We start from the raw sequence: 19,861 nt of genomic DNA, 5'->3' as shown, positions 1-19,861 counted from the left end.
TAAAAATCAATCCTCAGTTATCCAAAGACCAAATAACTCAAATAAAATCTCTTGTGAAACAATATCAAGAAATTTTCACAGAAAGTCTTGGAACTACGAACATAAGGTCGAGCTTACCACCACAGAACCTGTTTATTTATAAGACAATAGTTTGACACATATACAAGACATTTATTTAATCCAAGGACATAATGCTTTTCTTTAGGAAACCATGAACTTTATCAACTTGAAATATTAATAGATTTTTTGCATATATTAATCTAATACAATCTTGGTTTGTGGTCAGATAGGGATTATATTGACCTTGACTGATAATTGATAGTCCTTGATAGTCCTTGACTAGAGTGATGGCCTTCACTATAATAAGTCCAGACCATGATAAGTGTAGACCTGATTGTCCTTGGCCAGATAGATGGCTCCAATGTGCTACACTAGAAGTTTGTTGAACAACCCCAGACTAAGTATTATTTAAATATATCTTGAGTGAGTGCATGAAAAACGATAAGTGCAATTCTGTGAAAGTAAAATACAACTAGTGTTGCAAAATCGAAAAGGAATCAAATTGGAAAGGGTGTTTGAACTCGCAGTCAGAAAATTATCAAAAGTATGGTCATATTTCTAATATATTTACTTTAATTAATGAAATTGTCTCTTTGTTATTCAGTATATAATTACAACATAATTGAATAAAATTTCAAAAGATTTGATTAATGTTTTAAAAACATATTTTCTGAAATGATAAAGAAGTCTTTCCAAGGCAAGTGAAATGAGTGACAAAAAGAAAAATGGACAATGAAAGAAAAAGTGAAAATTGTCGCCTAAATATACAAGTACCTGCACTTCTTGTATAGTTGTTTAGCTTTGATATTTAATTTTATTTATATGGTAGTGGAAATCAATCTTTTTATGCCTCTTAGAATATTTTTGGAAGGGGGAGGGTGGCACTAAGAGTTGCCATTGTCTGTCCAAGTTTGTGTAACTCCAGAGTCATCAAATCTCACAGGATTGGCATTCAGGGTTCGCACAGGTCTGGAAAAGTCATGGAAAACGAGATTTGTCTGGAAAAGTCAGGGAAAATTGAATTTTTGCATTTTGTCATGGAAATGTCATGGAAAATTAAAATATCGTCATGGAAAGTAGGAAAGTGATCTGGAATAAGTCTGTATGTGCATAAAACGATTACATCTGTTTTAATTTAATATCAGAAAAGTCCAGATTTAAACGCGTAATCGAACAATCAGTAATTTACGTCAATATTGGGGTCGAATCTGGTTGGGTACAAATGACCGTTAAGTTTACTATTGCACCGTTTCCGGTTTATTTTCGTTGTACTTTTAAAAACGAAACTAAGCGTGAAATAGCTAAAAATAGTAAAATATGAGTCAGAAAAGAAGTTGCCGATATAACACTAACTGGGAAAGGAATGAACAGTACAAAGCATGGTTAAAGCCTTTCAAGTCGGATAACAGGAAAGCCTTATGCACCGTCTGTGACAAACTTATCGATCTGTCAAATACAGGCCAAACTGCAATAAAATCGCACATGAAAGGTGGAAAACACGTTGCAAGCATTGAACTCCGTGATAAAACGACAAAAACATGTGGCACATTAAAATCTTTTTTCAAACCTGTGGAAACAAAACCCGAGGAAACTGTAGTGTCTGATATGTGTATTCCCCCACCCACTCAAGAACAATGTCTAAGACAAAGTGCCAGTGGGATAGACTCCTTTGTGTCTAAGGAGGATGTAACAAGGGCTGAAATATTATGGACACTGAAACTAATAACATCACATCAATCATACAAATCTTCTGCTGACAGTGATAAACTTTTCCAAAAAATGTTCCCTGATTGCAAGATTGCTCTTTGTATGCCAATAAAATGAGTGTATCATTGCATTTATTTCGAGTTTCGTATGTTTGGATTGCGTCATGGAAAACCAGGCAATGTCATGGAAAAGTCATGGAAAAGTCAAGGAATTCTTGTATCCAAGATCTGTATGAACCCTGGGCATTTATCATGTGAAGTTGTGCACATGGCATTTTTATTGGGATTTCATGTAGCCACAGTTACTGCCCATGACCCAAAAATAATTATGCATAAAAACTGCCTAAAAGTTTGTGTTGCATGTATCTCAAATTGCATATGATCTAGGATTATGAAAAATTATTCACCTTGTGAAGTTTTGTAAATGGTGGTTGGTCTGAAATTTCACTGAGCTATACCAGAGTTATGGCCCTTGACTTAGTAAAAAATATGCATATAAGGACATACGAGTTTGTGTCGCACATACATATATCTTAAAGCGTATTTGACCTAGGGTCATGAAACATAATAGGAATATTATTCAGCGTGTCAAGTTGTGCACCTGGGGTCTTGTTTGGAATTTCTTTGGTCAGACCAGAGCTATGCCACTTGATTTAGTCAAAAATATGCATTATGGGCATACAAGTTTTGATCACAGTTATCTTACAAAGTATTTGACCTAGAGTCATAAAACATTAGAAGATTGTTCTATAGCATATTAAGTTGTGCACCTGGTGTTCTATTTGGGAGTTATGGTCTTTGACTTAGTGAAAAATACACATAAAGTGCTTTAAAGTTTATGTTGCATATGATACTAGTAAGAATATAAGCAAGTTTTGCTATCACCAAGGTACACTCCGTTATTTCACTTTTTGTTGCCTCTTTTGAAATGAAGTATAGGTGGGCCAGTAGTCTCGTGGTAACATGCTTGACTGTCAGTCCAAAGGTCCAGGGTTCGAATCCTGGTCCAGGCACTGGAAATTTCTGAGATGCTCTTGAGTGTCTCCCACCTAACTAGAGGCCTGTACTGGTTCTTCCCAGAAAAGACGGCTTTGCGTGTATCAGTGCTATATACGGGCACGTTAAAGAACCAGACTGTCTTCGCAAAAAGCTAAGCTAAGTTAGCAGGACACATCTGTATCTAAAAAGTTCTCTCTGTCTGTTCTGGGGGCTTTATCTCACTCTGTCCCTCTTGTCAGATCGCGCTGTGTCTGTACTAGCAGAGGATGAATTTCGCAGCCTGTGTGGCTGCGCTTGCTATATGTAAAGCTCCTTTGAACATGTTTATAAAGGGCGCTATATAAATCTGGTATAATAATAATAATAAAGTGTCATGTGATGTTTGTATTTCAGATGAGGAAACTTTACATGGTCACAGAGACTATAACCAGGTGGTGCTCGATGTTAACAGGTCCTTAAAAAGATTTCCTCCAGGTAAATATACTATTACAAACATTACAGGAATTGACCTTGCACTCACAGCCATAACAATCATTGCAAGTGCTCAAGGTCCTTATGTTGTATTTAAATCAGTTCACATGAATTTCGAAAGTATTTAGTATTTATTATCCAAATAATATTGACATCATACCTTCAGAAGTGATATTTGACTGGGGAACCATTTTTAGCTCACCTGTCACATAGTGACAAGGTGAGCTTTTGTGATCACCCTTCGTCCGTCGTCCGTCGTCTGTGCGTCAGTCCGTCCGTCCATCAACAATTTCTTGTCTGCACGATAATGGTTTCATTTATGATTTTATTTTAACCAAACTTGCACACAACTTGGATCACCATAACTTGAGTTATGGCCCCTGAAAGGGCCAGAATTAGCTATTTTGACCTTGTCTGCACAATAGCAGCTTCATTTATGATTTTATTTTAACCAAACTTTCTTGAACTGGCCAGATTATATTATGGGTTCCTCAGAATTAGCTATTTTGAGCTTGTCTGCAGAATAGCAGCTTCATTTATGATTTTATTTTAACCAAACTTTCTTGAACTGGCCAGATTATATTATGGGTTCCTCAGAATTAGCTATTTTGAGCTTGTCTGCACAATAGCAGCTTCATTTATGATTTGAATTTAATCACACTTGCACAACACTTGTGTCACCATAAGATCTCGGTTCCTTTCTTGAACCGGCCAGATCCCATAATGGGTTCCAGAGTGATGGCCCCTGAAAGGGCCAAAATTAGCTATTTTGACCTTGTCTGCACAATAGCAGCTTCATTTATGATTTGAATTTAATCAAACTTGCACACAACTTGTATCACCATAATATCTTGGTTCCTTTCTTGAACTGGCCAGATTCCATCATGGGTTCCAGAGTGATGGCCCCTTAAAGGTCCAAAATTTGCTATTTTGGCTTTTACAGCCATATAGAGACTTCATTTATGGTTTGATTTGATACAAATTTCCAAAATATCTTCAACAACAATAAATCTTGGATTCCATGTCAAACCTGTTAGATCCAATCGTAGGTTCCAGAGTTATTATGTCTCCCACCCTCTGGGGGAGACATATTGTTTTTGCCCTGTCCGTTCATCCCTCTGTCCGTACGTCACACTTCATTTCGGAGCTATAACTGGAGAACCATTTGACCTAGAACCTTCAAACTTCATAGATTGGTAGGGCTTATGCAGGAGACGACCCGTATTGTTTTTGGGGTCACTCCGTCAAAGGTCAAGGTCACAGGGGCCTGAACATGGAAAACCATTTCCGATCAATAACTCGAGAACGACTTGACCCAGAATGTTGGAACTTCATAGGATGACTGGTCATGCAAAGTAGATGACCCTTATTGATTTTGGGGTCACTCCGTCAAAGGTCAAGGTCACAGGGGCCTGAACATGGAAAACAATTGCCGATCAATAACTCGAGAAGGACTTGACCCAGAATGTTGAAACTTCATAGGATGATTGGTCATGCACAGTAGATGACCCCTAATGATTTTGGGGTCACTGCGTTGAAAGTCAAGGTCACAGGGGCCTGAACATGGAAAACCATTTCCGATCAATAACTTGAGAACGACTTGACCCAGAATGTTGAAACTTCATAGAATGATTGGTCATGCAGAGTAGATGACCCCTATTGATTTTGGGGTCACTCTGTTGAAGGTCAGGGTCACAGGGGCCTGAACATTGAAAACCATTTCTGGTCAGTAACTTGAGAACCACTTGACCCAGAATGTTGAAACTTAATAGGATGATTGGTAATGCAGAGTAGATGACCCCTATCAATTTTGGGATCACTCTGTTAATGGTCAAGGTCACAGAGGCCTGAACATCGAAAACTGTTTCCAATCAATAACTTGAGAACCTCTCGACCCAGAATGTTGAAACTTCATAGGATGATTGGTCATGCAGAGTAGATGACTCCTATTGATTTTGGGGTCACTCTGTTGAAGGTCAGGGTCACAGGGGCCTGAACATTGAAAACCATTTCTGGTCAGTAACTTGAGAACCACTTGACCCAGAATGTTGAAACTTAATAGGATGATTGGTAATGCAGAGTAGATGACCCCTATCAATTTTGGGATCACTCTGTTAAAGGTCAAGGTCACAGAGGCCTGAACATCGAAAACTGTTTCCAATCAATAACTTGAGAACCTCTCGACCCAGAATGTTGAAACTTCATAGCAGAGTAAATGACCCCTATTTGTTTTTGGGGTCACTCCCTTAAAGGTCAAGGTCACAGGGGCCTGAACATTGATAACCATTTCAGATCAATAACTTGAGAACCTCTTGACCCAGAATGTTGAAGCATCATAGGATGATTGAACATACAGAGTAGATGACCCCTATCGATTTTAGGGTCACTCTGTTAAACAGGGGCGTAGCCAGGATTTTGAAAAATGTACGCAGTACGAGGCACGAAGTGCCGAGAGGGGAGAGTGTGGGAGGGGATGTCCCCCTCCCAGAGGTGGGGGTCCGGGGGTCCTCCCCCGGGAAAATTTTGAAAAAAAGAACACGAAAAGACGCATTCTGGTGCATTTTAAGAAACGCATATAGCGAGATATAATGTTGTCAAAAAAGGAAATGATTAAAGTACAATAGGAGAGATCGCCCTGACGTCACGCATCAACACATGTTTATCTAGCGGTGGGCAAAACAAAATGTTTTTACATCGTTTGTGTATGGGATCGAAATTTTCAATTTAATATATAAAAGTTATCAATAAATTGCTTGTTTTATATTCTTTCCACTGATCAAAAAAATATTGATATCGTTTGTGTTTTAAGAAAGTTTAAGTTGTTAGAAAAACATCACTTTTAACCAAAAAAAACATGGACGCTCGGCGTCTGCCCACCGATCTTTGTCTTATCAGTTCTAAAAATAGAATATACAACGGATTCGTATACAAACACGATCTCTCCTATTGTAGGAAAAAATACGTTTCGACCTCTCCAATAGGTCTCATCAGGCGGTGATGAGTACATAATTTGATCTCATAGATGTCCCCGCGACGTCTTTTTTTTTGTTTTTTTTTAGTGTTGTTTTTATTTTTTTTGTGTGTGTATTTTTATTAGTTTTGTATTTTTATTCAATTTTATACGGTTTTATGTAGACAGAAGTATTTTTCTTTGCTTTCTCTACATGCTTCTGATTTTGTTATTGCCTCAATTATCAAAAACCAGTGCGATTCGTCGATGCCCAGACACATCGAAATCACGTATAACCTTATCGATATCGATCTGGTGATTGCGATGGATATGCATCAGAGCGAGTCCAGTCAGCCGTTCCTCGGTCATCGTATTTCTTAGATAAGTTTTAAGGCGGCGAAGGCTACTAAATGATCTTTCAGCAGAGGCCGTTGACACTGGCATTGTCAGGAGGATCTTCAGCACAACATGTATGTTTGGGTATAGTTGATATGTTTCATCAACTGCCTCTGCCAAGCCTTGTATGGGCGAATCTGCTGCAACTCTCTTCCAGACATCAAGTTCAGTATCTATTGCCTGGCAATCTATGAACGGAGAATACTCCTACTTGATATCGGCCAACATTTCGGGCGAAAGTTGCCGAAGTTTTGTTGGCAATAAATACTGAGCGTTCAGTCTTGTAGTCGAGAGGCACAGTCTGTCGTGCAGTTGGGACAAAAGGTGATCCATGAATGGTACAAACATATTCAACCTCCAATATGCCTTTTGGGTTTTCTGCGGCTATGTTATTCCTGTGTTGTTGCCTTGCAGCAACTCGAGGCTGACAGACATTGATGTCATGCTCAGTTGCCAAGGCGACAGCCTTTTCCCAAAGTCCTCCAAAATACCCAATGTCATTGCGTCTCTCGGCCAGCAACCCATGAAGAACTTTAGCATGCTGTGCTGCTTTGACCAAGTCACATTGAGGGTCTTGCATTGAATCCGTCAAAGGATTCAATGTATCTAAGGGACCGCTGACGCAACACAAAGCGACAACAAAGTCAAAAGACAGGACAGCCTTTTGAAGGCTTGACGCTGTGGACATAGTTTTGGTGTCCATGCCAACTTGAAGGTCAGTAAGTGTTTCTAGAATTGACTTGAAGTGGGTATAGAAAGCAGTGATGCTTTCCGAGTGCTGAGACCACCGTGTTGGGCAGAACTTCTTTAAGGCTTCTCCGTCATCGTTATGAGAGCTATAAACTCCGAGACGTTTCGGAGAAATTGTGATTAAAAAACAATACATCCCCAACAACGGTAAACATCGACTGCACAAACGCTACCCTGCAAGCATGACATATTGCTAAGTTTAGACGGTGGTTGCGACAGTGAATATACTTTGCGTTTGGAAATTCTGCAGAAAATCTTGCCTGCACTCCACGGTGACAACCGGACATGTTCCCAGCACCGTCGTAACCTTGTCAGACGATAAAGTTTGGGTTCAGGTTGTGTTTGTGTATTTCATCTTGTAGCAACTGGTGTAGTGTTTCACCTGTTGTTTCTGTTGTCTGAACAAATGAAAGAAAATCCTCGTGGAGCACATGCTTCCCGGAACTCTGACGTTCAATATAACGCAGACAAAAAGCAAACTGTTCTGTATTGCTGACATCAGCAGATTCATCTGCAAGAATAGAAAAGTACCTCGCATCTTGGCAACGGTACACGATAGAGTCCGAAATCTGATTGCCGCATATATGTATGAATTCGTTTTGAATAGAGGGGCTTAAATACTGTGCATGTTTGGGAGAATTTGCTAGATGGTCGTGCAAATCACTGTCTACTTCAGCGCGATAATTTATCAAAGCTCTGAAGTTACTTTTTCTGCTGTTTTGCCACGAAAGGCTATGTTTTATTTTCCCAGCAAAACTATTGTTTTAACAATAGATGTCAAGGCTTTCTTATTTTTCTCGACTTTGTTTCTGTAAGCGTTCGAGCCAAACTCAACAACACTTTTTTCTTGATTTTGACATATTTTCATGAATTTGTCAGCTTTAGTCATTGCATTACTGTGATCAGGTGATTTTTTATGCATCCCTATAATACTAGACACATTGCTCCAGTCTACAAGGGGCTTAGCAACGAGAGTGTTTTCAGATGAATTAAAGACAAAACAAGTTGCACAAAAACACCATTGACTGAAGGACTATACCTTAAATACGGGTAGTTTTCAGTATCAAACACTAGGTCAGGTACACGCCTAGCTGCCCCGCTTTTGCCGTGAGTGCTTTTAGGCTTTACCCAACTCCGCGAAGGCTCAAACCTTGATATTAAAGTCGACATTTTCATGGAATCAGACATTCGGAGTCTTCTTGTGACATCAATGGTTCCAATGTCTAGAAACCGCGCACCCAGGGAGCAACCCGCTGAGTACCCATCATTCTGGCAGTGATCTGCCTGAAATTGTTTTGGGGAAGATATGGACTCTTTGGGAGAAGATTTTGTGTTGTCATCCGAAAATGACTGAGAATTATCAGCAGGAACAGTTGATGAACTTTCACTGTCATCTGGAGTAGAATTTGGGGTTTTAAAACACTGAAAAATGGACTTTTGTCCAGGAAGAGGTCGAGGAGGTTTTCTGGAGCTCATCTCTATTAAATATATAGAGAGATCTATATAGAGCTCAAAAATACCTTTGTAATATATATAGATATATATTTATCACATATATAATCTGTAATTTTTACAGAAATTACAAAGTATGAAACAAAATTCAGTTAGATATTTGCGTACTCGTACGTGTATTATATTAATATAATGCTGTACTCTAAATAGTGACCAGAACCGAATCGCTACACATACATGTAAACGATAAGTTAGTGCTACGTAGGAGTGACGTCATCGGTATAGACGGAGTTAAATGTGACATTTTGGCAGGTGTCAAAACTGACCTAGATTATTGATTAAGGTTGCTTTCGGTACCCAGTACTCTTGCACTAAGTTCAAACCCGTTTACACCATATCATGTTTATAAATTATACATGTAGTAAATGAAATACATTGGATATGAACTTGATTTTTTTTTTTAAAAAACATGCTCTTCAATATTTCATATTTCAAAAAGTCAAGTCAGCCAAAAAAGTATTACGCAGTTGCGTAAACTGCGTAATTGGCGCTACGCCCTTGTTAAAGGTCAACGTCACAGGAGCCTGAATATGGAAAACAATTTCCGATCAATAACTTGAGAACCACTTGACCTAGAATGTTGAAACTTAATAGAATGATTGGACATGCAGAGTAGATGACCCCTGTTTCTTTTGGGGTCACTTGATCAAAGGTCAAGGTCACAGGAGCCTGAACAGTGACTTGAGAACCACTAGGCCAAGAGTGTTGAAACGGGTTGACTGGACATGCCAAGTAGATGATCCCTATTGCGGCCAACCATCAATGTCTCTTTGACTTTCGCTCTTGACCCCTGTTGACTTCTTGCCTATAGGACTTTGCATTGGGGGAGACATGCGCTTTTTAGCGCACCTGTCACATAGTGACATGGTGAGTTTTTGTGATCGCCCTTCGTCCGTCGTCAGTCGTGCATCCTTCAGCAATTTCTTGTCTGCACGATAGCGGTTTCATTTATGACTTTATTTTAACCAAACTTGCACACAACTTGTATCACCATAAGATCTCGGTTCCTTTCTTGAACTGGCCAGATCCCATTATGGGTTCCAGAGTTATGGCCCCTGAAAGGGCCAAAATAAGCCATTTTGAGCTTGTCTGCACAATAGCAGCTTTATTTATGATTTGATTTTTACCAAACTTGCACACAATTTGTATCACCGTTAGATTTTGGTTCCTTTCTGGAACTGGCCAGATTCCATTATGGGTTCCAGAGAAATGGCCCCTGAAAGGCCCAAAATTAGCTATTTTAAGTTTGTCTGCACAATAGCAGCCTTATTTATGATTTTATTTTAACCAAACTTGCACACAACTTGTATAACCATAAGATCTTGACTCCTTTCTGGAACTGGCCAGATTCCATTATGGGTTCCAGAGTTATGGCCCCTGAAAGGCCCAAAAATAGCTATTTTGACCTTGTCTGCACAATAGCAGCTTTATTTATGATTTGATTTTTACCAAACTTGCACACAACTTGTATCACCATAAGATCTTGGTTCCTTTCTGGAGCTGGCAAGATTCCATTATGGGTTCCAGAGTTATGGCCCCAGAAAGGCCCAAAATTAGCTATTTTGAGCTTGTCTGCACAATAGCAGCTTTAGTTATGATTTGATTTTTACCAAACTTGCAGACAACTTGAATCACCATAAGATCTTTGTTTCTTTCTGGAGCTGGCAAGATTCCATTATGGGTTCCAGAGTTAGGCCCCTGAAGGGGTCAAAATTAGCTATTTTGACCTTGTCTGCAAAATAGCAGCTTCATTTATGATTTGATTTTAATCAAACTTGCACAAAACTTGTGTCACCATAAGATCATGGTTCCTTTCTTGAACCCGCCAGATCCCTTAATGGGTTCCAGAGTTATGGCCCCTGATAGGGCCGGAATTAGCTCTTTTGAGATTGTCTGCACAATAGCACCTTTATTTATGATTTGAATTTAATCAAACTTGCACAAGATCCGCCCGCTTAGCTCAGTAGGTAGAGCGTTGGTCTACGAATCGCGGGGTCGTGAGTTCGATCCTCGGGCGGGGCGTATGTTCTCCGTGACGATTTGATAAACGACATTGTGTCTGAAATCATTCGTCCTCCACCTCTGATTCATGTGGGGAAGTTGGCAGTTACTTGCGGAGAACAGGTTTGTACTGGTACAGAATCCAGGAACACTGGTTAGGTTAACTGCCCGCCGTTACATGACTGAAATACTGTTGGAAAATTGCATTAAACCCAAAACAAACTTGCACAAAACTTGTGTCACCAAAAGATCTTGGTTACATTTTTGAACTGGCCAGATCCCTTAATGGGTTCCAGAGTTATGGCCCCTGAAAGGGCCAAAATTGGCTATTTTGACCTGTCTGGACAATAGCAGCTTCATTTATGATTTGATTTTAACCAAACTTGCACACAACTTGTATCACCATAAGATCTCGATTCTTTTTTATACCCCCGCAGAGACGTATTTTGTTATCGCGTCGGTGTCCGTCTGTCTATCTGTGTGTTGGTTAGCAATTTCCCTTCCGCTCTTTTACCTTTTAAACCCCTTGATGGATTTCAGAGAAACCTGACACAAATGTTCACACAAAAAGGATGTGCAGAGCTCATGTTTCAGATGGCTAAATTCAATGTCATGGTCACACTTAAGGATCAAAGGTCATATGACTTTGTTTTATGTGAATATTGCTCTGCATTTGCGTTGCCTTGCGGTGCTCTTGTTTTTATTTGGCAGATCCTTCTTTTGTTTGCTTACAATATATTTTTTATTACTTCCCTTTTATGTGACTATAAATAGCTTATTTAGTACCTTTTTTAGCTCACCTGTCACATAGTGACCAGGTGAGCTTTTGTGATCACCCTTTGTCCGTCGTCAGTCCGTGCGTCTGTGCGTGCGTGCGTCCGTCAACAATTTCTTGTCTGCACGATAGTGGTTTCATTTATGATTTTATTTTAACCAAACTTGCACACAACTTGTATCACCATAAGATCTCGGTTCCTTTCTTGAACTGGCCAGATCTCGTTATGGGTTCCAGAGTTATGGCCCCTGAAAGGGCCAAAATTAGCTATTTTGAGCTTGTCTGCACAATAGCAGCTTTATTTATGATTTGATTTTTACCAAACTTGCACACAACTTGTATCACCATAAGATCTTGGTTCCTTTCTGGAACTGGCCAGATTCAATTATGGGTTCCAGAGCTATGGCCCCTGAAGGGGTCAAAATTAGCTATTTTGACCTTGTCTGCACAATAGCAGCTTCATTTATGATTTGATTTTAACCAAACTTGCACAAAACTTGTGTCACCATAAGATCTTGGTTCCTTTCTTGAAATGGCCAGATCCCATAATGGGTTCCAGAGTTATGGCCCTTGATAGGGCCGGAATTAGCTATTTTGACCTTGTCTGCACAATAGCAGCTTCATTTATGATTTGATTTTAACCAAACTTGCACAGAACTTGTGTCACCATAAGATCTTGGTTCCATTCTTGAACCGGCCAGATCCCATAATGGGTTCCAGAGTTATGGCCCCTGATAGGACCGGAATTAGCTATTTTGACCTTGTCTGCACAATAGCAGCTTCATTTATGATTTGAATTTAATCAAACTTGCACAAAATTTGTTTCACCATAAGATCTCAATTCCTTTCTTGAACCGGCCAGATCCCATAATGGGTTCCAGAGTTATGGCCCCTGAAAGGGCAAAAATTGGCTGCACAATAGCAGCTTCATTTATGATTTGATTTTAACCAAACTTGCATACAACTTGTATCACCACAAGATCTTGGTTCCTTTCTTGAACTGGCCAGATTCCTCATGTGTTCCAGAGTTATGGCCCAGTAAAGATCCAAAATTGGCTATTTTGGCTTTTGCGGCTATATAGAGATTTCATTTATTGTTTTATTTGATACAAACTTCCAAAATATCTTCAACAACAATGAATCTTGGATTCCATGACAAATCAGATCCAATCGTAGGTTCCAGAGTTATTTTATATCTGATTACCTTCTCTGATTGTAATAAATATGGATTTATATCAGTAAATACTTACAGGACTTATTTGAAATTTCATTATTGTTATTAGTTGGACTGAGACAATCAGGGTAGATAACTATGTACTGATTTTATGTCAAATTACCTCCCTTTATTTCAAATTAAAATGGGTATATCTCCGTAACTAATGAAGATACTGATCTGAAATTTCATTTATGTCAACAGATTTATTTGGCAGATCCTTCTTTTGTTCACTTATAATATTTTTTTTACTTCACATTTACTTTGCTATAAATAGCTTATTTTTAGTAACTTTTTTTATTATTGGCGGTAGGGAAAAACCGAGACCACTTTTCTGTGGTACCTCCAATTTTTAGGTATATTTTGACATATTTATACCTTGTAAGAATTTTTTTTATCTTTTTGGTTAAATTTCTTCCCTTTGTTGTTCCTGTCCTTTGGACTTAGATATTTTTTCTGAGGACCTTCTTGTCCTCAAGTGTAATGATAACAGGTGAGCGATATAGGGCCATCATGGCCTTCTTGTTATTATTGGCCGTAGGGAAAAACTGAGACCACTTTTCTGTGGTACATCATGGATGGTACGGCCAATTTTTAGGTGTATTTTGACATATCTGTACCTTGTAAGAATTTTTTCTTTTTGTTTTTGGCGAAAGCAGTGGAACTCAGGTGAGCGATATAGGGCCATCATGGCCCTCTTGTTTACAAAAGCAATTTCTAGTTTTATATCTGATTACCTCCCCTGATTGTAATTAAAATGGATTTATATCAGTAAGTACTTATAGGACTTATTTGAAATTTCATTATTGTCATTATTTGGACTGAGACAATCAGGCTTGTACTCTGTATCTTCTACATGCATATACCAATGCATGATTACCTCCCCTGATTTTAATAAAAATGGATTTATCTCGGTAAATATTTATAGAACTCATTCGAAATTTCATTATAGTCTTTAGTTAGACTGAGGCAATCAGGGTAGATAGCTATGGACTGATTTTATGTCAAATTACCTCCCTTTCCCTTCTGTAAATTTGCCACCTTTTTCCACTGAAAAACCATTGGAAAACAATGGAGTATTGGAACAAGCCTCTTTGAGTGGAAACTGATGGAAAACATTAAAAAAATAGAGGATGGAAAGGCCAGTCAAAATTTTCCGCCATTTTCCATCAAATGCCAATATCAGTGGAGTATTGGAACATTTTTCACTATTTGCCATTAAAGTTTTTCACTGTTTGCCACTGTCACATATTGATGTAAAAACTGCCATCGTTTTCCATTGAATGCCACTATCAGTGGAGTATTGGAACGTATTTCACCATTTGCCACTAAAATTTTCCACTGTTTGCCACCATAACTGTTGTGGCAATCAGTGTAAAATATGCCACTGTTTTTCTCTAAATGGCACTGTTTGCCATGGATATTTCTCCACCATTCTCCACTAACCAGCATGAAGAATGCCACTGTTTTCCACCATTTGCCATCAAGTCCATGAGGTGTATACCATCACTGCATGTGTTTGAAACATGATATGAAATAAATAATGAAAGAAAGGATATAATCATTAGAGCAGCTTATGTCATTTTTCCTTTTTGAACTGTCAATTAATTCATATCATTTTCATGATATTATTAAAGCACTTAATTCAACTTTGCTCATTAGACTTAAAAAATCCTGAAGTGAATATGCTTCGATGAAAGAAAATTGTTTTGTATTAAAGGTAGAAGTTTACTAGAACTGTTAAGTAAAAAGATGTTAAAAGAACATTCCTTACAATAAACACTGTTCAGTGAGTTTTGTGCTGGATTAAAGTACCTGCAGACATACAGATGTTTACACATCAATAGGTTTTCTCTGTGAGCACCATTCATTCTGCAGTGTGTAAATCACTGAAGCCTGAAAATGTCTCAGGCCTCATAATTTTATCCATGTGTGTTTTGGCATATGTCAGGTACTGCATATACACACCTGATACTTTATCTGAAAAGTAATTATGATAAAAGAATTAAAACCTTTTTATGTTTATCATTGATTTAGTTTGTGTATAAACTGACAAGAGATGAATCACTGAAGAATAAATGGTCATTTGAAAAGATTGAGTCAGCATTTAATTTACTCAAGTTTAATCTGAAGCTTCCTGAATGTTATAAAACATGTTTAAATAGAAAATAAGTAAATAGATGTACTTACCTACAGTGTCCATTTAAAAGTTATTTTAGCAACATAAAATGTTTAAATTCCAGCTGCATGTGTAAAGGAATATCTCCAACAAAGAAGTTCCTGTTTACTTTTAAACTTTTGATATTCTTGAGCAGCTTTCTGTTTTGCTATCTATTGTTGAAGGAATCTCCACTAGAATGTTTTAACAAATACTTATATCTACTAAAGAGAGAATATGTGTCATTTGTCTATTTTTAAATATTTAAAATGCCTTTGAAATAAAACAGGACTGTTGGGATTACTTTGTGTGTGTTTGGCTCCATGACATACATTGTATCTTTATTTTCATTAGTTGAGAGTTCTATTTATAACACAGCAGCATTCCAGAGTTAACCCTTTATCTTTGCAGTGTGTTTAGACTGTATTTTTAGCTCACCTGTCACAAAGTGACAAGGTGAGCTTTTGTGATCGCGCGGTGTCCGTCGTCCGTCGTCCGTGCGTCCGTCCGTGCGTCCGTCCGTAAACTTTTGCTTGTGACCACTTTAGAGGTCACATTTTTCATGGGATCTTTATGAAAAATGGTCAGAATGTTCATCTTGATGATATCTAGGTCAAGTTCGAAACTGGGTCACGTGCCTTCAAAAACTAGGTCAGTAGGTCTAAAAATAGAAAAACCTTGTGACCTCTCTAGAGGCCATATATTTCACAAGATCTTCATGAAAATTGGTCAGAATGTTCACCTTGATGATATCTAGGTCAAGTTCGAAACTGGGTCTCGTGCCTTCAAAAACAAGGTCAGTAGGTCTAAAAATAGAAAAACCTTGTGACCTCTCTAGAGGCCATATATTTCATGAGATCTTCATGAAAATTGGTCAGAATGTTCACCTTGATGATATCTAGGTCAAGTTTGAAAGTGGGTCACGTGCCATCAAAAACTAGGTCAGTAGGTCAAATAATAGAAAAACCTTGTGACCTCTCTAAAGGCCACATTTTTCATGGGATCTGTATGAAAGTTGGTCTGAATGTTCATCTTGATGATATCTAGGTCAGGTTCGAAAGTGGGTCACGTGCGGTCAAAAACTAGGTCAGTAGGTCTAAAAATAGAAAAACCTTGTGACCTCTCTAGAGGCCATATATTTCATGAGATCTTCATGAAAATTGGTCAGAATGTTCACCTTGATGATATCTAGGTCAAGTTTGAAAGTGGGTCACGTGCCATCAAAAACTAGGTCAGTAGGTCAAATAATAGAAAAACCTTGTGACCTCTCTAAAGGCCACATTTTTATGGGATCTGTATGAAAGTTGGTCTGAATGTTCATCTTGATGATATCTAGGTCAGGTTCGAAAGTGGGTCACGTGCGGTCAAAAACTAGGTCAGTAGGTCTAAAAATAGAAAAACTTTGTGACCTCTCTAGAGGCCATATATTTCATGAGATCTTCATGAAAATTGGTCAGATTGTTCACCTTGATGATATCTAGGTCAAGTTTGAAAGTGGGTCACATGCCATCAAAAACTAGGTCAGTAGGTCAAATAATAGAAAAACCTTGTGACCTCTCTAGAGGCCATATTTTTCATGGGATCTTCATGAAAGTTGGTCTGAATGTTCATCTTGATGATATCTAGGTCAAGTTTGAAAGTGGGTCACATGCCATCAAAAACTAGGTCAGTAGGTCTAAAAATAGAAAAACCTTGTGACCTCTCTAGAGGCCATATATTTCACAAGATCTTCATGAAAATTGGTCAGAATGTTCACCTTGATGATATCTAGGTCAAGTTCGAAACTGGGTCTCGTGCCTTCAAAAACTAGGTCAGTAGGTCTAAAAATAGAAAAACCTTGTGACCTCTCTAGAGGCCATATATTTCACAAGATCTTCATGAAAATTGGTCAGAACGTTCATCTTGATGATATCTAGGTCAAGTTCGAAACTGGGTTACGTGCGGTCAAAAACTAGGTCAGTAGGTCTAAAAATAGAAAAACCTTGTGACCTCTCTAGAGGCCATATATTTCATGAGATCTTCATGAAAATTGGTCAGAATGTTCACCTTGATGATATCTAGGTCAAGTTTGAAAGTGGGTCACGTGCCATCAAAAACTAGGTCAGTAGGTCAAATAATAGAAAAACCTTGTGACCTCTCTAAAGGCCACATTTTTCATGGGATCTGTATGAAAGTTGGTCTGAATGTTCATCTTGATGATATCTAGGTCAGGTTCGAAAGTGGGTCACGTGCGGTCAAAAACTAGGTCAGTAGGTCTAAAAATAGAAAAACCTTGTGACCTCTCTAGAGGCCATATATTTCATGAGATCTTTATGAAAATTGGTCAGAATGTTCACCTTGATGATATCTAGGTCAAGTTTGAAAGTAAGTCACGTGCCATCAAAAACTAGGTCAGTAGGTCAAATAATAGAAAAACCTTGTGACCTCTCTAAAGGCCACATTTTTCATGGGATCTGTATGAAAGTTGGTCTGAATGTTCATCTTGATGATATCTAGGTCAGGTTCGAAAGTGGGTCACGTGCGGTCAAAAACTAGGTCAGTAGTTCTAAAAATAGAAAAACTTTGTGACCTCTCTAGAGGCCATATATTTCATGAGATCTTCATGAAAATTGGTCAGATTGTTCACCTTGATGATATCTAGGTCAAGTTTGAAAGTGGGTCACATGCCATCAAAAACTAGGTCAGTAGGTCAAAAAATAGAAAAACCTTGTGACCTCTCTAGAGGCCATATTTTTCATGGGATCTTCATGAAAGTTGGTCTGAATGTTCATCTTGATGATATCTAGGTCAATTTCGAAAGTGGGTCAAGTGCCATCTAAAACTAGGTCAGTAGGTCAAATAATAGAAAAACCTTGTGACCTCTCTATAGGCCATATTTTTCATGGGATCTGTATGAAAGTTGGTCTGAATGTTCATCTTGATGATATCTAGATCAAGTTTGAAACAGAGTCATGTGCGGTCAAAAACTAGGTCAGTAGGTCTAAAAATAGAAAAACCTTTTGACCTCTCTAGAGGCCATACTTATGAATGGATCTCCATAAAAATTGGTCAGAATGTTCACCTTGATGATATCTAGGTCAAGTTTGAAACTTGGTCATGTGCCTTAAAAAACTAGGTCAGTAGGTCAAATAATAAAAAAAACCTTGTGACCTCTCTAGAGGCCATACTTTTCATGGGATCTGGATGAAAGTTGGTCTGAATGTTCATCTTGATGATATCTAGGTCAAGTTTGAAACTGGGTCAACTGCGATCAAAAACTAGGTCAGTAGGTCTAAAATTATTAAAATCTTTTGACCTCTCTAGAGGCCATATTTTTCAATGGATCTTCATGAAAATTGATCTGAATGTTCACCTTGATGATATCTAGGTCAGTTTTGAAACTGGGTCACGTGCGGTCAAAACTAGGCCAGTAGGTATAAAAATAGAAAAACCTTGTGACCTCTCTAGAGGCCATATTTTTCATGAGATCTTCATGAAAAGTAGTGAGAATGTTCACCTTGATGATATCTAGGTATTATTCAAAACAGGGTCACGTTTGAAACTGGGTCACGTGCCTTAAAAAACTAGGTCAATAGGTAAAATAATAGAAAAACCTTGTGACCTCTCTTGAGACCATATTTTTCAATGGATCTTCTTGAAAATTGGTCAGAATTCTTATCTTGATAATATCTAGGTCAAGTTCAAAACTGGGTCACATGAGCTCAAAAACTAGGTCACTATGTCAAATAATAGAAAAAACGACGTCATACTCAAAACTGGGTCATGTGGGAAGAGGTGAGCGATTCAGGACCATCATGGTCCTCTTGTTATACAATGTACAGGTATCAAGGCCATGCTGTGAGAGAACAGCCCCTATAATAAATAGTGCCAGTCAACAAATAGATTCATAGTAACTTCGGTTGAGTAAGATACAATGATGAAACAATATTACCTATCTATAAGTTTGATGTTTATTTCAATTGAGGCTTGTTACACAGTAGAAACAGCAAAATTAAACAATAAACTTAAATGCTTAAGAGTGACTCAAACAATAGTTCATCTTCATTATAATTATAAGCAAAAATTATGATTATGATTAAAATAATTATGTTTTACAAGAGGAACTCAATGTGACAAGTCTTTACTTAAATCTAATGTTTCAGCTTTATCACTACACAAATGATATCAGCACAGAAATTTCCAGTCTCATGGTGAGCTATTGTGACCACGCTGTGTCTGTCGTGCTTGTGTCCGTGCGTCGTCAAAAATTGTGTTTAAAAGACATCTCCAAAACCACTGAATGGATTTTGGTGAAACTTGGTATGGATGTTCCTTGGATGGTCCTCTACCAAAGTTGTTCAAACAGTTCCGCTTGGTTGTACAAAGGGTCTGCCAGAGCTAAAAATAGAAAAATCTTCAGACAACATCTCGTCTTAAACCGATATGATTTTGAAATAATTTCACAAAAATGGTTCTTATGTCATCATCTACCAAGATTGTTAATCCCCCGCCACAAGTGGTGAGGGGTTATAGGAATGGTCTCCGTCTGTCTGTCCATCCTTCTGTCCTTCCGTCCTTCTGTAACATTTTGTGTCCGCTCTGTATCTCCTAAACCCCTTGAAGGATTTTCATGAAACTTGGGTCAAATGATCACCTCATCAAGACGATGTGCAGAACTCATGAGTCAGTCATGTCTGTTCAAGGTCAAGGTCACAACTCAAGGTCAAAGGTTTGAGCCTTCGGTCCATTTCGTGTCCACTTTGTATCTCCTAAACCCCTTGAAGGATAATCATGAAACTTGAATCAAATGATCACCTCATCAAGACGATTTGCAGTACCCATGAGTCAGCCATGTCGGCTCAAGGTCAAGGTCACAACTAAAGGTCAAATG

At 38.3% G+C, this 19,861-nt stretch overlaps 1 protein-coding gene and 1 long non-coding RNA gene across 2 annotated transcripts in view; one reads left to right on the top strand and one right to left on the bottom strand.

Moving 5' to 3' along the window:
- Positions 1–19,861, top strand: part of LOC123549119 (TBC1 domain family member 20-like) — a 121,293-nt gene that overhangs the window by 55,468 nt on the left and 45,964 nt on the right. The window contains exon 3 of the mRNA XM_053545662.1: positions 3,159–3,239. Within this exon, the coding sequence (XP_053401637.1) occupies positions 3,159–3,239 (81 nt within the window). The remainder of the gene's footprint in view (positions 1–3,158; positions 3,240–19,861) is intronic.
- LOC128557693 (uncharacterized) lies at positions 6,275–8,553 on the bottom strand. Its single transcript, XR_008371324.1, has 2 exons — positions 7,292–8,553; positions 6,275–6,849 (listed from the first exon to the last, which is right to left on the bottom strand). It is a non-coding gene; the product is annotated as an uncharacterized LOC128557693 (long non-coding RNA).

This window comes from Mercenaria mercenaria, chromosome 6 (assembly GCF_021730395.1).
Source record: "Mercenaria mercenaria strain notata chromosome 6, MADL_Memer_1, whole genome shotgun sequence".
NCBI lineage: Eukaryota > Metazoa > Mollusca > Bivalvia > Venerida > Veneridae > Mercenaria > Mercenaria mercenaria.
This window is presented reverse-complemented; position numbering and strand designations above follow the sequence as displayed.